The sequence below is a fragment of the Mus caroli genome, chromosome 2 (assembly GCF_900094665.2).
Source record: "Mus caroli chromosome 2, CAROLI_EIJ_v1.1, whole genome shotgun sequence".
Classification (NCBI taxonomy): Eukaryota; Metazoa; Chordata; class Mammalia; order Rodentia; family Muridae; genus Mus; species Mus caroli.
The window spans coordinates 129678584-129697645 of NC_034571.1; the positions used below are offsets into that span (position 1 = coordinate 129678584).

At 45.4% G+C, this 19062-nt stretch overlaps 1 protein-coding gene across 1 annotated transcript in view; it reads right to left on the minus strand.

Moving 5' to 3' along the window:
• Positions 1–9514: 9514 nt before the first annotated feature.
• Jag1 (jagged canonical Notch ligand 1) overlaps positions 9515–19062 on the minus strand; it is a 35171-nt gene continuing 25623 nt past the window's right edge. Inside the window, exons 14-26 of the mRNA XM_021183066.2 lie at positions 18110–18274; positions 17560–17673; positions 16946–17059; positions 16745–16858; positions 16450–16566; positions 15954–15981; positions 15416–15501; positions 14222–14335; positions 13532–13641; positions 13208–13441; positions 12861–12992; positions 12568–12718; positions 9515–11787 (exon numbers count right to left, since the gene is read on the minus strand). Coding sequence (XP_021038725.1) covers positions 11330–11787; positions 12568–12718; positions 12861–12992; positions 13208–13441; positions 13532–13641; positions 14222–14335; positions 15416–15501; positions 15954–15981; positions 16450–16566; positions 16745–16858; positions 16946–17059; positions 17560–17673; positions 18110–18274 — 1937 coding nt within the window. The 3' untranslated portion in view covers positions 9515–11329. The remainder of the gene's footprint in view (positions 11788–12567; positions 12719–12860; positions 12993–13207; positions 13442–13531; positions 13642–14221; positions 14336–15415; positions 15502–15953; positions 15982–16449; positions 16567–16744; positions 16859–16945; positions 17060–17559; positions 17674–18109; positions 18275–19062) is intronic.

The window sequence follows — 19062 nt, forward strand, 5'->3', positions numbered from 1 at the left end:
TCTGTGGCCCAGTGTCCCCACACTACAGTAAGGCTTCCATAACCATTCTAAGCAAAGGGAGCTTTTGTTTATTGAAGTAAAATCAGTAAAGGCGTGCAGTTGGCTCCCCAGGGCAGCTGGCCGACCGGTGCTAATAGGTGCTAACTTGACAGATTCTCAGGATGAGTTTCCAGATGGAATTAGACAGCGCCACAATCTCCAGGAGAGCCCTGGTCCTCTCAGTCAAGTATGTTTAATAGACTGAGTGTCCACAGAATAAAAACACTTTTGTAGTGAAAATGTACCTGTTTTATGAATAAACATGTGGGTTTTGTGAATTTAAGTAAGTTTGTTGTGCATTTTGCTTACTTTGCGGGTAGGAGGATCTTGCTATATGCCATAGTGGTAAGCACACTATGTAGCCCACACAGACCTCAGAGTCTGGTTCTCTCTGCCTCTGCTAGGAGTGTGTGTGTGTGTGTGTGTGTGAGAGAGAGAGAGAGAGACAGAGAGAGAGAGCGCGCTTTAAAAACAACTGAATTAAGTTCAAAGAATATATATCCAAAGTACCCTGTTCTGAACATGTTATTTTTAATTATGCTCTGCTTATAAGAATGTCTTTCCTCCCAGGAGCATTTCTTGGGTTTTGGAAATCTTGTTACGTTAGATAAAGGAACTATTTGAACCACTGACCCTTAAGATTTAGGTTTTGAAAACCTAATGAGAAACATTAAGATTAAATTTGACCCTTAAGGTCTGGGCTGTATGAGTTTGTTCCCACTGTGCTCCTGTCTGAGTTTCAGTAGACCTGGAGGGAGGGGGGGTCTTGACATGGTCTTGACACCTTCAAGAGAACCCTGACATTCCCCAAGTGAACTCATTTACATGTGTGAGCATCTAGTCTTTGTTCAAGACTGATTGAAGTTCTGGGCCACCTCTTTATATCACCTTATATCTTGGATGCTTGGGCCTCTGGTCACTTATAAGTAGATTTCCCTGGTGACCCTGTACCAGTCAGCCAATTCTGAAATGTAATTAGAGCTATACATGAAACACTAACAAAGACTGAAAATTGGGAAACCCATTTCGTAGTGTTTTGGTCATCTTGGTACACTGTGTGCCAATTCCCACACAAAGGATACCCTGCGGGGGTGGGGTGGAGTGGAGGTCTAGACTAGAGAGCCTGGACCATGTAACAGCAAGGTACTACAAGCTGCAAACCCTGGGCCCAGGAGCTACCTCGCCATTCATTAATTAATTTTTATGTATGTTTTAGCATAACTTAACCTTCCGTGTCTTCAACTATCAAAATTGTCTAGTATTTTAAGTATAATCCATAGCCCTCTAAGTACTGAAATAAGCATACCATACCCATGTGTTAATTTCCCCACCTGTTTAGAAACGCTTCCTACAGTGGGCACTCATTGGAATCTCCTATGTAGTTTGTAGCTCAATCTAACTCCCTGGGGTCAGCTGAGCCTGCATTCTAGTACTTTTAAAGCCCCTCAAACAATGATTCGTATGCAATGCCATAGTTAAGAACTACTTTTTCAAAATGGAGTATGTATACTTATATAAATCCTGGATGTTGAAGGAGACACAGTTGACCCAGAAGAATAGCCCTTTACAAAAAGGGGGGGGGGGTGAGGGAGGCTTTCTCCAAATCTGAAATTACATCTACTTTCAGACAAATGAGTAGGAAGTCTTTAGGGACAAGGTGTCAATCAATAGTAACACATTTTAATCAGATGTGTTTTTTTTTTTACCTCTGAGCCTCCTCTGTTCTGCTGCATTAGACCCTACACATCCGAACACATCATTCCCCACACTGAGATACTGCTACCCTCCTTCAGAAGATGAGCTTTCAAAGTGCCTAAATAATTGTCTGGAATTTCTGCATAAACCTCTGGGGTTTGCCTTTGATCCATGATCATTAATATCATTAATAGGCACTCTAAAAGTGCATGTGAATCTCAAGCTAGCATTTGGCAGAGCAGCGGAAGAATGAACGCTTTTAAAATAGTTTGGCTCAGGAAGCGCATGTGAAATAACCCTGTGGGAAAATCAGGAGACTTTCTCATCCTGCAGAGGATTACCCAGGATGAGATACTGACCTTGTAGTTTAAGTCCAGTTACATTTCTTAAAATCTCAGTCATTACCCAGCCTGATTTATAGTAAAGGCTCAAGTAGCCTGTGAGAGGCCTCTGTGATGATATACCGTTTGTGCTTCTCGCTTTCTGCACAGTACCCTGCAGACACCATATCATATGTGCATGCCTGTGTGCGTGTGCCTGTGTGTGTGTTGTGGGTGGTTCCTTTAAAAAGAAAACCAGTTTCTGCAGGAGATTTACTACAGTGTTTCTCTCAGAAACTAGCTGCAGACTTTTCTTTTCCTGGGGCTCTACAGCAATCAAGCCCAGAAGGCCGAGTGTGTCAGGGTGAGCAGATCACTGACCTCCACGGGGGAGAGGTCACTAAAGCACAGAAGACTCAAAGGGGAGGAAGAGAAAGCAACTCCACAGCAGGGATTTGACTTGCTTTAGGGCAGAGGCGCTTCTCTAAAGGAGTCCCCAGTCTCCCACGCCCTTTCGCCTGCTCTGTTTCTGCTCAACACACACACCACACCGCACAGACACAAGCACACACAGCCCTAACAACTAAAAAAAAAAAAAAAAAAAAAAAAAACACGACTCACACCCTTTCTCCACCTGCCCCTAAGCTGTGGACAGATTGACAACCCCTCCCTTCTCCAGGGGAGGCAGCTGATGGATTGACTGGAAATTTTTCTAGACCCAGTGGCTCTGAAGACCTTTTTTAGTTCCTCCTTCACACGCCTGACTGGTGAGAAGAACACAGAGGATTCTTTCCCAAACCCATTGTGGGTGCCTGGGAGGGCTTATCCCAGCTCATCCATTCTTGTCAGAGGAAGGTGAGTTGGTAAATCAGAGCTGTACACAGTCAGAATGTGGAAGACTAGGCTGGGGCATTTGGGACACATCCCAGGAGGAGTAGCCTGGAAAAAGCCCTCAGTAAGGATGCTGGAAACTTGTGAAACAGCAACATGGGCTTATTTACATATTGCCCTGAAAAATGCTACCCCGGTGAGCTTTTTCCTTGTGCCATTCTGCTCAGTGGGAGATGTAGATGAGGCATATGGAAAGGCTTTCTCAGTGGCTCACCAGTGAGAAGGGCTCTGCCTAGCTCAAACTATCTCTGAGACCAGAGGCTCTCTGTACAAAGGTATAGGGGGCCTGGGGAGAGTACCTGCTGTTAGGAGCTTTATTGTGAAGCTAAGAATCTTAATTTGGTAAAGACTTAAAGACAAATATGTCCATCCATCTATGTTCTATGAATAGCAAATCAGCGTGCTTTCCCATTTCTAAATCTGATGGCCTCCTGAACCCAATTGTACATGAATTGGGCTCTTGTTTTGCATGTTTGTTGGGTCTACTCTCAGATCCCTATAGTATTATAGGAATCTTTCTGAATTTGCAAGATCCCCTTAACTCTTCTGCTACCAGATATGCCTGTCTACCTAAACCAGCTGCTTTGCACATGAATGCAAGACAAGATGGGGAAGAAGGTTGGTCTTGACATTTAATCTATTCTCAATCCATTGAGGAAGTAGGGGGATAAACACTATATAATGTGGAAGTCATGGAGGGAAAATAGTTGTTGAGAAAGGCTCTATAGTGGAAAACACCATCACACAAAGCATTTTGGAAGTGCCCAATCTACTGAAAACCTCTATAAAACAGTCAAACATCAGGTTCTTTCAAAACAATAGAAAACTGGTCCAATGCCGTGTTCTGAGGTCCTCCAAGGCCAGGCACCTAAACTGGGCACTGATTTTAGTGGGAGAAAGGTGAAGGAAGAACTGCATCCATCAGTCAAAGGCAGACCACACTGCTGTGTAGAATTTAATTGTGCACCAAATTGGGTTTTGTTTTAAGTCCTCTAGTTCATTCTTGTCTTGGATGGGCTTTTCTTTTTGCACACTGGTAGCAGACACTGAATAGTCACTACCAAACAGAACGTGTAGCTTTCCATTGCTGTATAACAAATTGCTATGGATTTAGAGTCTTGAAAGCACATAAATCTATTACTTCATCATTTACAACACCTTATAGCTGGAAACTTAGTTCATTGTTTTACAAAGCTCAAGTGTGACTAATAAGTCACACATTTTATCTGAAGGCTCAACCAGGCAAAAGTCCATCCCTGAGCTTCCTTACATTGTAACCTTCTTGCTTGCAACAGCAGGTCAAGAGTGAAGGCCCATCATTCAGCTGGCCAAGGATTTCCTAGATAGAGGCTTTCCCATAAGGGCCCAGTCACCTCATTAGTGGGGACACTCCTGTTCTAGTGAGACATTATATTTATAAACACCTATCACTGTCGTATCAGTATTTGGTCAATTAGCAGGGCCCAGGAATCTTTGAAGGCCATCACAGATTTTTGGCCTACCACTAGATCCTGTAGCCTATAAGTTCTTCTGTGATATGTGTTCATCTAAGCAAATACCTTCATTTTTTTAAATATACTCTTACCACATTACAGTTGAAAGACTAATAGCAGCCTATTTTTGTTTTCCTATAGTGTTTTCAATGCTGCATGGCCAAGAAACTGAGGCACAATGAATTCTAGAAATCCCCAAGCCTGTCCAAACCCAAAGCACAAAACTGTAGTTAAGGTCCTAGTGGGAGAAACTTCAACCCAGAAATGAAGATGGGAGAGCTGTTACTGGTTTAAAGGCAGCCTGGCCCCCAAACTCTTGCTTTGAACATAGATTCTAGCTTGAACACCAAGAGGGTGAAATTAACAGTCTTACCATGGGCCAGGCCAGTGTGGAAGCAGAAGTGTTTGTGGAAATATTTTAGAACCTCCCTGGTAACTATACCACAGCCAGCATTGTCCAAATGCGAACTCACAGTGAGCTAGTGATGGTCGGGTATGGATGGAGAAGGGAGACTGTGATGAGCCCTGACCTTTTTCCCATCTGTCCTACCTGCTCCCTTTTCTTTACCCAGGGATACTGCCTCCATTTTAGTCAAACCTATAGACCATCCACATTTGCCCTCTGCTGCTGCTTTGTGATTTGAATTTGCAAAACTCTATTTCCAGTGCTACAAAGCCACAGAGAACCCATTGGAGGTACTTGAGTGTTCCAATTTTGAACTTGGGGGATGTTTCTCTCCACAGGATGGAGTTTATCCAAGTCATTCCTGCCTGGGTACCTAGTACAGAGGAATGATTTGGCCCGCACTGACATGACCAACAGAGACAGACAGGTAAAAGACAACTGAACAAGTAACTCATCAGCCTTGGTGAGAGAGGGCAGGACGTGAGTAGCATTTCCATGCGGAAGCAGAGCTGTGGGTATAGTTACGGAGACATGCCTATACCAGCCAGCAGAAGCCACCAGTGGCTCATTGGACATGGCTACCTTTGGTTCATTCATGTGATCTGGATTTAGTAATTTTAAATGCTCAGTTGATTTTCTGCTATAATATAGAAGGCCCCTTCCCAGTGAGGTAGGCATATGGGATGGGATTTAACTGTGTAACTGCAACTACCAGATGACACCCCAATGAGATTTGTGCAGCAGTAACTTAGTTTTGAAAATGCTCATGAAGTTTTGTGTATATTTGTGTGTTTGTGTGTGTGTGTGTGTGTACACATATAGACCTGTGTGTACACACAACCAAGGGAAGGGTGAAGCCTATGGAGACCTGTTTCCTCCCAGAACCCCCTTTCCTGCGATTCATTTTCTAATTCTATGAAGCAGAACATAGAAAGGAAGTCTGAAACTTCCCAGGAACAAAGGGAAAGCCCAAAGGGCTGGGACTTCATCTGTGATGCAGAAAACACCCATTGCTCCCCAATTTGGAGACACTACAATCCATGTCAATGTACCTAAAGAATGTCACAGTAGCTTCTCCCTGTAGCACCCATGAGCCTTCATGTTTATTTCCTGTTTAGTATTGATCACAGCACTTCATAGAGATATCACCCATGGCTAGATCCTAACAGAAACCTAAGTTCCCAGATGAAGCCCTAAACCAAGCAGCCCAGGAAGGAGGAGCTCCAAGTTCGAGCCCAGGCTGTTGCTGTCTCTTGAGGCCTCAGTTTGCCCTTCTCGAATCCTCTGATGGGGAAGATCACTGCTTATCCTAGCCTTTGGCGAGTCTGTGATGAAGGCTTTTCAACTGCATACACATCTCTGTGAGGATGAAGTTAAAAAGTTTTTCATTCTCCGTTTGCTAGTCCCAGAGGGGACAGACAGTATGCCCGCCTATGTAGTCATCAGAAAGGCAGTGCAAAGCTGAGTCTCTGGACTCTCCAGGAGCACCACACACCCTGCAGGACAACATGGCTTTAACACAAAGCTGTACCTTTCCTGTTGCTGGGATCTGGTTTTGCTCCATGGATAAATAATTCAACCCTTGGTCCCCTGGGTGTGGACATTTTCAGAGGAGTGGGTTGTTGAGGCTACGGGCAGACTTCCATCCAGGTTTCTTACTGAATTTAAGAGCCTTTCCCCTAAGATAATTTCCCTGACTTGCATATCACAGGTTAATACTGGACCCGTGCATAATGATACATAATTTGAGACTTGTAAAAGCCGCTTTGGACTTGAAAGGAACACACTCTCTGCCAGAGAAGTTGTGCCTGGCATGCAAGAGCAAGTAGTGCAGGTAGAACATAGGTTCAAGGAAGGGAGCCACACCCTTTTGACATGGTCTCAGAGGATGCCATGCAGGTGTTAGGTCCCCTGCCTGCCAGGCAACCACACAGCCTCTACTCTGCAAGCACCTGCCCACAACCTCACTTGCTATTCTCAGAACCCCCAGAAAGCAGTTGCTCACCAAGGAAAATTCATTCTTTTTTAGTACACCCAGAAACACTGCATGCAGTCCTGGTGATGCAACAGGATTGTCCTAATGACTTCTAAACTTTGTTTTTAAGGCTTCTGGGGCAAGAACCTCAAAAGACCTGCCTCAGGGGCCACCTTCTACCTTAGGTAGCCGAATTGTTTTTTGGCATTGTTAGAGGCTGACATAGTCTGAGCCAGGATGTTTAGCTGCTTGTGGGGTAGGAAAAAAAAAGGTTAAGAAAAATAATTGTTGTTTTTGCAAACTATCTATTTAAAAACTGAACCTCAGGAAGCAAGCAGATCTGTGTTCCAATGCTTGGATGAATCAGAGCTCACAAAGTATAAATACACATTAGCAGGAGAAGGCTTCCCATAACCCACGTACTTATGTCTCCCAGCCGGGAACCTCTGAACTCCTGCTTCTCATTCCCAGGAGAGCCAAGAAAGCGGCCCACAGTCCAAAACGGAAATGGTGGGGCTTCGTTCAGCCTAAGTTCAAACCCCTATGGGCATTCCGGGACAGTTTGTTTGTTTGTTTTTGTTTGTGTTTGTTTTTCTTTTTCTTTAAAAGCAGCTGGTGTTTAGCTGCTTACTTGTTCACTTGCAGGCAAGCAGGCAGGAACTATTTAGAAAGGTGGGGACCCCCACCCTCTTCTTTCTTTGGCTCCTTTCTACCAAAGAAATGTTGCTAAATAAGTTAACTTTGACTCATTGACCCCTCAGATCAGCTAATAAAGATGAATCATACAGACCATGGCTTGCTTAAGGGGCAGTGTAATCATTTTACTTAAAAATGATGTCAGGTGGTAATTTAGCAACAAGCCCGCTTCCAGGCTATCTAATTCCTTTTAACAAGGAGGAAAAACATTGTAATTAATGAAGAGCTTATACTTTTGTTCTCAAATTTTACTGTGTGTAAGCAAAGGGGAAGGGGCAGAGGAGAAAGCTTGTTGACAAATGTAGATTCTAAGGTCCAGTTTTGGTGAGTTCTGATCCTATGGGGTCTTGAGCTGGGCTTGGGGTTCTGCATTGAAAAGAGCAGGAGGCCTTTCTTATCATGACAATCTCACTTGCATTTAGTTAGGTTAAATATCCTACCCCAACCCAGCCCCCAGTTGTCTAAAAACTTGGGACAATGAGAATGATCGCCATCACCTTCAGGGAAATCCTCCTCCTGAATTTCATGACATACCCTAACGGTAGCTAGGATTTTAGCTAGTGAGATTCGGGACTGGAACTTTTCCCTGCCAAAGCTTCTTTAAGAAGGGCTGAGAACATCTCCCAGAGTCCTCTCTTCTACCCCCTGACTCCAGCATAACCGGGCTTCCTTTGCTTCCTTCTTTCTCCACAATTAAGATCCTGGCTTTGAGCCATGCCCACAGGAGTCTGACCTATGCCCTCCCACGACTCCATGTCAGGGACCGAAGACTCGTCAAGACAACATCCATGAATCTCAAGATCACTTCCCTCCTGGAATGAAGAACTGCAGAAGCTCATTAACTTTTTTGTTTCCCCCTTGGCACAAAACAACTTGGCAGCTACCCAAGGAATTCTAGCGTCCTGCAGAATCCAAGTTTACAAACCACCAGAACAAGGTATTACTTCAGAATGCTATTTGAATCTGGTGCTGTTTAACGAGAGTGTCTCCTGGCTTATAGGGTCCCTGCTTCTCCCTCTTCAACCCCACCTTGCAGAAACCAGCTGTCTGCTGACAGAGATTAATGACAAGGTATTGCCACACCAAGGTAAGATGTCGTGGGAATCTAAACTCATCACTAGCTGCTTCCTTCTGAAGTACCTCGTGAGGCACCCAAACAAAACACTGTTGGATATAGCTTAGGGATGTTAAGAGACATTGAATCCCTTGATAGTCTGTCCATGCACAGATATTTGGGACATTTAAAACCCTTCATCCATCCTGAAATGAGCTACCTACCTGAGAATAACCCCTAGACTGTTAGAGAAAACTTCCCTGTGGGGGATGGGTACAGGAGGAGGGCATATCTCTTCAACGTTGAGTGACCACATTTGTTATACCATTAAGTCTAGGGGCTAGTGGACAGGCCTGGATGCTAGGTTGCTAAAGAGCATTCTGAGAAAGGTAACCTTTGACTTCCTAACCAGAAACAGGGAACTCCTGATGACTCTACACGGCTGCTGGAACGTGTCCACATGGCTTTCACCACAACTCATCCCTTACTGAAGAGGAACCAGAGGCCAGCTTCCTGCACCTCCCAGTGTGGGAACTGGCAAGGCCCCTGGAGCCACAGGGAGCTATGGCTTTTGCTATTTACAGATATTGAAGGCAGTTTGATCTTGTAACCCACCCCCCTTGGAAAGTCAGATACCCAGCTCCCAAGGTCTGCGTGATAAGGCAACCCAACACTCATTCCCTGGGCCAAGGTGGTGACTAGGTGGACCCTAACATCAGACTGCCCACGATGTGGCAAAGAGACCCTCTGGGGATAAGCATACACATAAAGCCATAGGGTGTGGCATATAATGACAGCAAGGAATCACTATTAATCCAATCCAAAAAGTGAGAAGGTGCCAAGTCTCCCTCCTTCAGCTCAATGCCAAATCCGAGCTGTTTAAACCACTGTTTGTGCAATGGGCATTCCCTGTGAGTGCTCCAAAACCATTCATCTCCACACTGCAATCCAGTGGCACCTATGTCAGCAGTATTCACACTTGTCAAATGACAAGAGAATCGGGGGCTCCCCCACCACAGCTCGCACCTACACAGCAGCCTCACGGGTTTTTTGAGAACTCAGAGAAGTTTTGCTGTTTGCTTCAACCCCACCCCCACCCCCACCCCTTTCAGATGCTACATGGAGCAGAATGAGCAGTGCCAAACAACCACAGGATGGAAAAACCAGCAAGGATTCCATAAGCTCACAAGACTCCACACTGTTCCATGTTTTCATACAAAAAATTTAATAAATATTACTTTTCAAAATTTATTGCCAGGAACAACACATCAAAGATGTATTTTCTGTTCATGTAACACTAATAGAACAAATACAAAGTATCGCCCCAGTCTCAGTGGTGAACCTGGATCACTCTGTTTTATAAGCCTTTTTTTGATCTTGAACTTGGTAATAGCACTTTGATTTCCTCACTTAAGGCAGGCAGTGTACTCTACGGCAAATCTAAACAGTGATCTAACTGGACATTTTACGGTTCAAGTATTCAACTAGCTTATGAGAATACTCCCTAAATGCAGTAGACAACAACAACGAAATCAAGTCTACAAGTGGTTCAGCATTACATACGAATGGTGAAAATAAATCAGAATTTACAAAGCAAGATTGGGATGCTTCCAACTTCACACAATTAATTTGATATTTGTAATGAGATTCAACCAGTCACATTCTGGCTACATAAGTCATAGCTCAGTTTGTTCCCTTAAAACTGACTGCTCTGTAGCAGATCGCCTGCCTGTCTGTCTCTTTTCAAGTCTAAAGCAGGAAAAAAAAAAAAAGAGAGAAAAAAAAAAAAAAAGAAACCTGTTCTAGAGCAATTCTCAGTCTGCCTCAGTCAGTCCTTAAAATGTGTCTTAAAGTGATGCTATCAAGGAAGTGTTTCAACACCTGACGTCGTACAAAAAAAAAAAAAAAAAAAATTCCATCAGTATTCCCAGGGGAAAAAGCCTATCCCATCCTTTCAAGAGAAACTATTTCCAAACACCTTAATTTTGGCTTACAGGCAACACGTTATGAGAAAAGTTCACAAAAAAAAAAGTCATATGCTTACAACACTATCAAAAACCTTCAATTCTAAACACATACATATAAATAAAAAGGAATGATGTTTTAAGGCTCTTGATTATTAAGTTAATAAATCAAATATACACAGTGATTAATAAAAAAAGAATTATTTACATAACTATACAAAAATTCTAGTTTGACACATTTTTCCTCTTTAAATTCTTCATTTTACCAGCAACTGCTGACATCAAATCCCCCCTCCCCCAACAACAAAAATACAATAAAAAAAATAAATAATAAAGTCATTTGTGATAGTTGCTGTGGTTCTGAGCTGCAAAGGCACTTTCAAATACAGAACTACTCGAACGTCATCATAAAACCAATATACAAAAACAACTCAAGAGTCAATAAATATAAATAAAACTATGATCCTAAGGCTGCCATCACCATTAGGACCGCTGGCAGATGTGGAAGCTCCAGGCCTAGGGCTGGGCAGCTCCTGGGAGCCCGATGTGTCTGTGGCAGGGGAATGGACACCAGGGCACATTCACTAGTTTTTGCATAGCTGTGAGAGCGCTGCACTCGATTTCCCAGCCAACCACAGAAACTACCAGTGCCAGTGGAAGCCAGCTTGTCGAAACTTAAATTAACACAGGATTCTAAGTCAACAACAGCCTCAGACTGGAATAGGACAACAGTTTAAAGAAACTACAAGCCCCGCGGTGCCCTCAAACTCTACCTATGGCGGCAGCCCACTGTCTGCTATACGATGTATTCCATCCGGTTCAAGCTCTGGGCACTTTCCAAGTCTCTGTTGTCCTGTTTATTTGTCCAGTTCGGGTGTTTTGTCGGCGTGCCGCTGGGGGCCTTCTCCTCTCTGTCTACCAGCGTGTACACTGGCTGTTTGGCAAAGCGGACTTTCTGCTGGTGTTTATCCATGTCATCCTCCTCCACCTCCGAGTTGTGTGTCCTGATTTTTGACATTTTGGAGTTTTTGTTCTCGTAATCCTTAATGGGGACCGTGTTGGCTCCGTGTTTCTCGATGGGGTTTTTGATTTGGTTCAGCTGCTCCCGCACATTGTTGGTGGTGTTGTCCTCGGGGGCGGAGTGAGTGTGGCTGCTGGGCTTCCGCCGCTTCCGTACACACCAGTAGAAGGCTGTCACCAAGCAACAGACCCAAGCCACTGTTAAGACAGAGCTCAGCAGAGGAACCAGGAAATCTGGAAGACAAGCCAAGGACCAGTTAACTCAAGAAGAGCTATTGCCATAGGAACAGAATACCAACAGTGGTCTTCCTGTATTCGGTCCCTAAGAGGGCACTGTGGGGACAAGAACCTCTTTGAAACTTCCCAGATAGGTTCATATTGCCAGAAGCTGGCCTTTAGGACACCTGTGTTCAGTGCACCAGGTGGATAGAACAGCACTCCTACTGTTTTTCTTCCAATTCCACATTGGGTTATTTCCAGGTCCAGAGGACTTTGGTGGCTCGGGATTAGGACTGAGTTCAGAATCATCAGAAACCCAGTGCAAGCACAGACAACTCCAATTCCCCCAAAATAGAAGCCCTGATTTCAGCTCAGGCTCCGAATCATCAAAGGGTCAGTTTGAATACCCTGAGGCACCATCAAGCATCAATGATGCTGTTCAGTGTTCGGGGGTCAGCTGTGCTGGAACCCTAAAACTGGCTCTGTAGAGCATCAACAGCTCAGAGCAGGCACCCTTTGCACTGGATCTAAATCACACCTCTTTTGCATGGGAGCTTTCCAAGAAGAAAATGCATACAGCACGCTTGTGGGATGGGTCAGGTGTACCTCTCTGCCTTCCTCAGCCAAACCCAATATTGATTTTGTCACCCTGGGCCAGTAGGCTGGAAGTGAGGGGCTTCTAAGATGTGAGGGATGGCTGGGAAGATCATTCCCTAGGTGGTGACTTTCCTGGATGGTGCAGTAGAATCATTTTCACAATAACCAGGCAAGGGTATATTCCAAATAGACACCCACCTGTTCTGTTTTTCAGAGGACGCCTCTGAACTCTGACTTCTGCAACAGCAGCAATAAGTGAGCTGTTTCCATCCCGTTTACTAACGAGATCTATTATTTTATCAGTAATTTCCTTGACAGGGTTCCCATCATCCCGGATGTCTTCTGCAGACTAAAATAAAAGCAAACTGATGGTAGTTATCACCCAAACTTAACAAGACTAGCTAATGTTTTCATTGCAATTGCTGTCTGATACTTTCTAACTTAAATCCCTTGTAATCAAATAATTAGGAGTAAAATGGTCTTATACTCACAATGGCCACGTGTATTTCATTGTTTGCTGACAGGGAAGGCTCACAGGCTATGTAGATCGAATATTCAGCAGAAACATTCTTCAGAATATTCAAATTCCTCAGTTCGCTGCAAATGTGTTCGGTGGTAAGACCCTATAATTTTTTTAAAAAGGTTAAAACACAAATGTCAAATAATGGATGAAATAAAAGGCTCACAAGTCTCAACTGGCTAGATAGAAGCCTCAGCCTGTTCTAAGAGACAGATTTTGGCTAAGGGGAAGAGATGACTCCCTCATGCTACTCTGAAACTGTCGTACTACTTCAAAACAAGCAGCCACACTCTCATCCCCATTAAAGAAGTTACGCACTGGAGACATCATCTCTTTGTTAAAGGTGAAAGTGATGTTTGCACAGTTATCCTGGTAATAGGAGTCAGATGTGCACTTGGTCTTCACTGGCTGGAGGCTGGAGGACCGACACTCGCCAACACCAGTGCAGGGGCGCACGAAACACTGGTCATCCAGGACTGGGATGCAGCTCTGCCCACTGGGGCACTCATTGTGGCTTTTGTGGAGCCGGCAAGGTCTCGGGCCACACCAGACCTGGAGAGGAGAGAAGAGGAGCTGGTGGCTTAGCAGGAATGTCCACCCATGATTAACACTTGGTAGCTTCAGCAACTTTCATTGCCCTACCTTGGAGCAGGCCACCCGTCCATTCAGGCACTGGCAGGTGTTACAGTCATCATCCCACTTGGCCCCATCAAGTATCACTCTCCCCATGGTGATGCAAGATCGCCCTGAAACTGAGAGGTGGAGACGCTTAAGTAGGAGTTTCTTTTTCCCACAGACCAGATCACATCACGGTTCTGAATTTGTTTACCCCCTCCCTGTTAAGAAATTGGTTACACCCGTGTCCTTCCTCTGCCACGTGATGACAGCTCCTCCCACAATGTCAGGCACATGCACTGGCCATCCATCCCCTCTAACTGCTCACTTGGGTCACTTGACTAAAGCAGTCTCAGCAGATGTGACCCGAGAGACCCCGTAACAGAGCTTTCACAGTTGAGCTGGCCTCCCGTGTGCCTGCCATCTATCATGAAAAGAAGAACATGCCTCGGAGATAGCTAAGGACCAGCTGACCAGAGCTGGGCCTGGAATCAGTACTCTGCCCAGCTATCATGCTACAAGCCACAAAAATGGACACTGCAAGCTATTGGGTTTTAAGGAACTTTGTTACATGGCAACTAAGTGGCAACAGAAACCCACAGCTACCACCTTGCTTTGTTCCCTTCCCCCTTGAGCATTGTGCACCCACACACACACTGTGAGCTGTGGTAACTGTGAAGCCCGCTCAATTCAGAAGACACACCCCGGCATGCCTACCTTCATGGCACTTGGCACCACTATGTCCTGGAGGGCAGATGCACTGGTAGCCATTGATCTCATCCACACAGGTGGCCCCAAAGGCACAAGGGGAAGACTGGCACTCATTGATGTCTAGGAGAAATGAGGTCAAGTTCAGACTTCAGTGGGAAGTTTTTTTCACAGACATTGCCCAAAAGCATCCAAATGCTGATACAAACTTGGTGAATTTCCATGCACACAACACACAAAGTCTCTACCAGCCCCTGACTACCAAAGACCACAACAGTTCTGATTCCTAAATCTGAGAACCTTTGCCAAGGGAGCAATTTTTCCTTAGCTTCTCTCTCCTCTGACAGTACACTTTACACCAAGGCTGGCCATCGTTCCCTGAAAATGGGTCAGAGCGAACATTTTAACTTCATAGGCCATAAAGTCGGTCATAACCACTGGTGTCTGGTGGCACCCTATAAGCAGGTGCAGGAAATAGACAAGCCCAAGTAAGGACAGCCAAGTGCCAATAAACTTCATTTACAAAAACAGGTGGGACAAATGCGGGCCTCCTTTGCCAAACCTGCTTTAGAAGGTGAAGCAGGTATAACTTATCCACCGAGTGCTCAAGTCCAGCCCATCTCAGATTGTGGGACTTCAAATACAACTAACATTTTAAAGATTTGAGGAAGAAAAAAAAAAACCAACCAAAATAAGAGTTTTCCTACACTTTTTTGTGTGGGAAAGAGATGTTTTTAAAAGTAGGCAAAAACAAAAACAAAACAAACACTAAAAAAAAAAAAAAAAAAAAAAAAAAAAAAAAACCTTACTCCTTGATCCTACTAATTGTTTCTTTGGGGCCTGGTCAAACCCACTAGAAAACAGTCTATGGAAGCCAGAGACAGCCGTCCGCATGGACAATGGCTTGGCCATAATTTCATGCTAATCACGAGGGACGCATACGCTTTTTTCCCTCAGGGCTCTCTTATAGCTTAATTGTCAAATTCTATGGTTGGCACTCTCTCTGAGAACAAAGAAGGCTGTGCCACCCAGAGAATGACGAGGGAGGACAACAGCCAGGGGTACTTTTAAATCCAAGCTAGAGGGAGGAGATGACTGAGTTGTCAGGGTTATTTGGAATTATGGTCTTCATTGCTTTTAAAGAGGAAAGATTTGAATGCCGAGGAGGACAGACAAGGGGAGATCAGATATAGTGACACTTACTTATCCTGCAGTCTGGCCCAGCAAAACCCGGAGCACATTCGCACCGATACCAGTTGTCTCCGTCCACACAGGTCCCGCTATTGTAACTAAGAAACCAAAGGTGACCTTAGTTACCGACATCCAGGTCCACAACATACCCAGCACATGAAGCCATGCCTGGCACAAACACAGGCTTTCACCCCAGGCCATATCTGCTGCTGACCGAGGAGCTTAAAAATACTGATGCCTGGGTCCTACCCCCTGAGAAGCTCATTTCCTAGGTCTCAGTCGCAAGCCAGGGATTGGGACTTTTAAAAGCTCCCCAGGTGATTCTCCTGTGCAGCCCGAGGTTGAGAATCATTGCACTAAATGAAGACACAACCTGGATAATTAAAGTGTGGTCCACAGAGCAGCAGGGCAGGGTCACCTGGGAGCTTGTTAGAAACACACAGCCCCACCGCAGACCTCCTGAATCAGAACCCACATTTTCAACATCTTCCCGGGAGATTCCCATGCATCTTAACAGCCAAGTACCAGCTTAAAAGGTTGCCGCACTTACCAAGGATGGGGACTGCAGTCGTTGGTATCTGCAAAGAAAAGACAACAGCCTTGGATGTCTCCATCACAGCACCGTTTACTTATTTCCATAGCATCCAAATGATAAAAGTCACACTTAATACCAGTCAAATACGCTGAAAACCTAGTCTAAATTGGAAGCAGGCCTGGACCATACTCAGTTTCATTTGCCGTGGGACATATGTATACAGGAAGAGGCCCTTGTAGGGAACAGGGAGTAGGGAGGGCTGAGAATGGGAGGAGGCAGGCTGCTGGTCAGACCCAAGGCTGGGAACAGAGACAGCATCTGTCTCCACTTATCTCCCAGGGAACTTTCTCATGCCCAGGTCAGGGCTGCATCCCATCAAGTCATTAGTAAGGACCCAGGTGATACGAAAGCAGACATCAAACAGCTGTGCTTCTGGTTTCGATTCCAAGTCCCCATGGGTATTTTGGGTAGGCTGCAGCAACCCAGGAAGAATTCAGGGGAGGCCACTCACTTTGAGTACAAATAGGCCCCTCCCAGCCTTCTTTGCAGACACAGGTGAAGGAGTCTCCATTGACCACGCAGGTACCTCCATTATGACAGGGGTTCGGCAGGCAGCTACTGTTTCTAGCTATAAAACAAAAACAGGTTAAGACCACCCTTTTCCAGAGGACCCAAGGTGGTCTAAGGGGCAGAACCAGACCCAAGGAAATGATCATTTCCTTGATCATTTCCTAAGAGCCTGGTGGCAGAACACCTCAGACCATAGCCTTGCCCACAGCAAATCCCACCTAGGGGCAGAAGGTTACCTATATTACAGGTTGTTCCTTCCCAGCCACCGGGACACATGCACTTAAACGTATCCACTTCATCATAGCAGGTACCACCATTATTACACGTGGCTTCGTCACACTGGCTGTCACCTGAAGAAAGACCTTAGCGTGAGTCTCTCTGCTAGAGAGTTCCCCTCCCTCAGAAGACAGACAGGAGACCCCGGCAGCAACACTTACGGGAATGGCAAGTCTTTCCTTTCCAGCCATTTTTGCAGTCACAGTAAAAGTCATTGACCAGGTCTCGACATGTACCCCCGTAGTGACAAGGGTTCTGGCTACAGTCATTTATGTCTAGAACCAAAGAGACACAAGGCTGAAGAAGTCCGTTCATGATAAGGGGCAAAGCTCGCCTATGAGAAGATCCGACCCTGGCTTTCTATGCTATCTTCCAAGAACAAGTGAGATGTCTAGGACCTCAACTTCATCATCAACCTTTTAGACAAGTTCTCGGCTAGGAGGAAAGAATGCAAGTTATAAAGAGGACACAATCCTCCGGAATGCACATGGCAATTAAAATCAAGATGGTCAGAAATGTCAACAAGTCAGAATAAGTGCCTGGAAAGAACCTAACTGCCAATCTAATTCTGTCATTCCCCAGTGGTGGCTCCTCCCAATACTGCCCAGCAGCTTTAATAAATACCAAGGAGATACAGGAGATCATTACAGCCACCATAATAGAAATCTCTGGGAAAAAAAAAAAAAGGCTTCCCCCAAGGGAAAGTGCTATCCCTGCTCTACCCCTGAGCCCTCACCCTGGAGCCATCTGTCCCCTAAAGCAGCAGCAGACTCACTGTTCTCACAGTGCGCTCCCTCCCAGCCGTCACTACAGATACACTTGTAGGAGTTAACGCCATCGATGCAGGTGCCACCGTTTTTACAGGGGTTGCTCTCGCAGTCGTTGATATCTGGAAAAGGAAGCATGGGGCAAACTGAGGAGCCGAAGGGCCAGTCATACAGCCACCGGGGCACCACCTGGTCACTGTCACAGCTGCCTCCTTAGCAAACGTACCTGGAGACATCACTACCCTTTCTGTGCCGGGGCTTCTAGATGGTACCTTCCCATTTTAAGACCCTCACACATTGGCTTATTTGGTAGGCCTGGGGGAAAAGCTTCTACAGAAAAGAGGGACCACTCAAAGGAAGGTTCCGCAACATTCCAAAATCATCTTGAAAAGCTCAAGAGACTGTTGGTGGCCTTATCAACTGACTAATGCCTCCATCAGGGGCCTAAGGAAGCCACTACTTGTCCTCTACCTTATTTTCTTCCTAAAGCAATTCAAGTACATCTGCTCCCCCAAGCTGGGTACCCACTGGGCTCCCCCATTCCAAGCCGAGTCTTACTTTCATGGCAGTAGGTGCCGGTGAAGCCTTTGTTACAGTCACAGGTGAATTTGCCTCCCGACTGGCTCTTGCACTTCCCATGGGGACCACAGACGTTAGAAGAGATATACCGCACCCCTTCAGGCGTGTCGTTGGAGGCCATGGCCACAGTGCAGCTGTCAATCACTGAACACAGGCTTGGGATCAGACTCCAGCCACATACCCACGGACAGCATTTCTAAGTAGAGGACTTAGCCCATGTATGCCTGCCTGATTGGATAGGGCCGCTCCTTGGGTTAATGAGTTAACGCATCAAGAGGTGCTTGGGGACTAAAACCCAACAATGTTCTTATGACAGGTAAAATGTAAGACTCCCAAGTGGACAGAAAGTTTTTTAAAGTTTCTTTTAATGGCACCTTAATATCTATCTGATGTTAAATGCTTGTTAAAGAAGATCACCTCTATACTTCCCCGCTACCCCACCCCAGCTTCCCCCTTGACAGGGTTTCTCTGTGTAGCCCTGGCTGTCCTGGAACTCATTTTGTAGACAAGGCCTGCTTCCATTTCAGAGATCTGCCTACCTCTGCCTCGTGAGTGCTGGGACTAAAGGAGTGCACCATCATGCCCAGCCCTCCTTCATCTTAACCAAAACTAAAGGACAAACCTATCTAGACAAGTTTTTAAGTTATGCTTCCCAATATAGTAGCCACAGGCCATGTGTACATATTTTTAAATGAACTACTCCAAAAAAGTGTCTCAAGCACCAATAGCCAGCCATAGCTACAATAACTGATACAAACCCCTAACTTCCCCACTGCTACAGACCCCTGCTGACAGCGCTCCTCAGAGCAATTCTTCTCTTTTGTCACAAACTCGGCCACCTCTGTACTGGGATGATAAATGGATTTCACATTCTCTCCCTTGGGCAACTGGTACTCAGGCTCTCCCAACTGGCAGCCTGACATAGATTACCT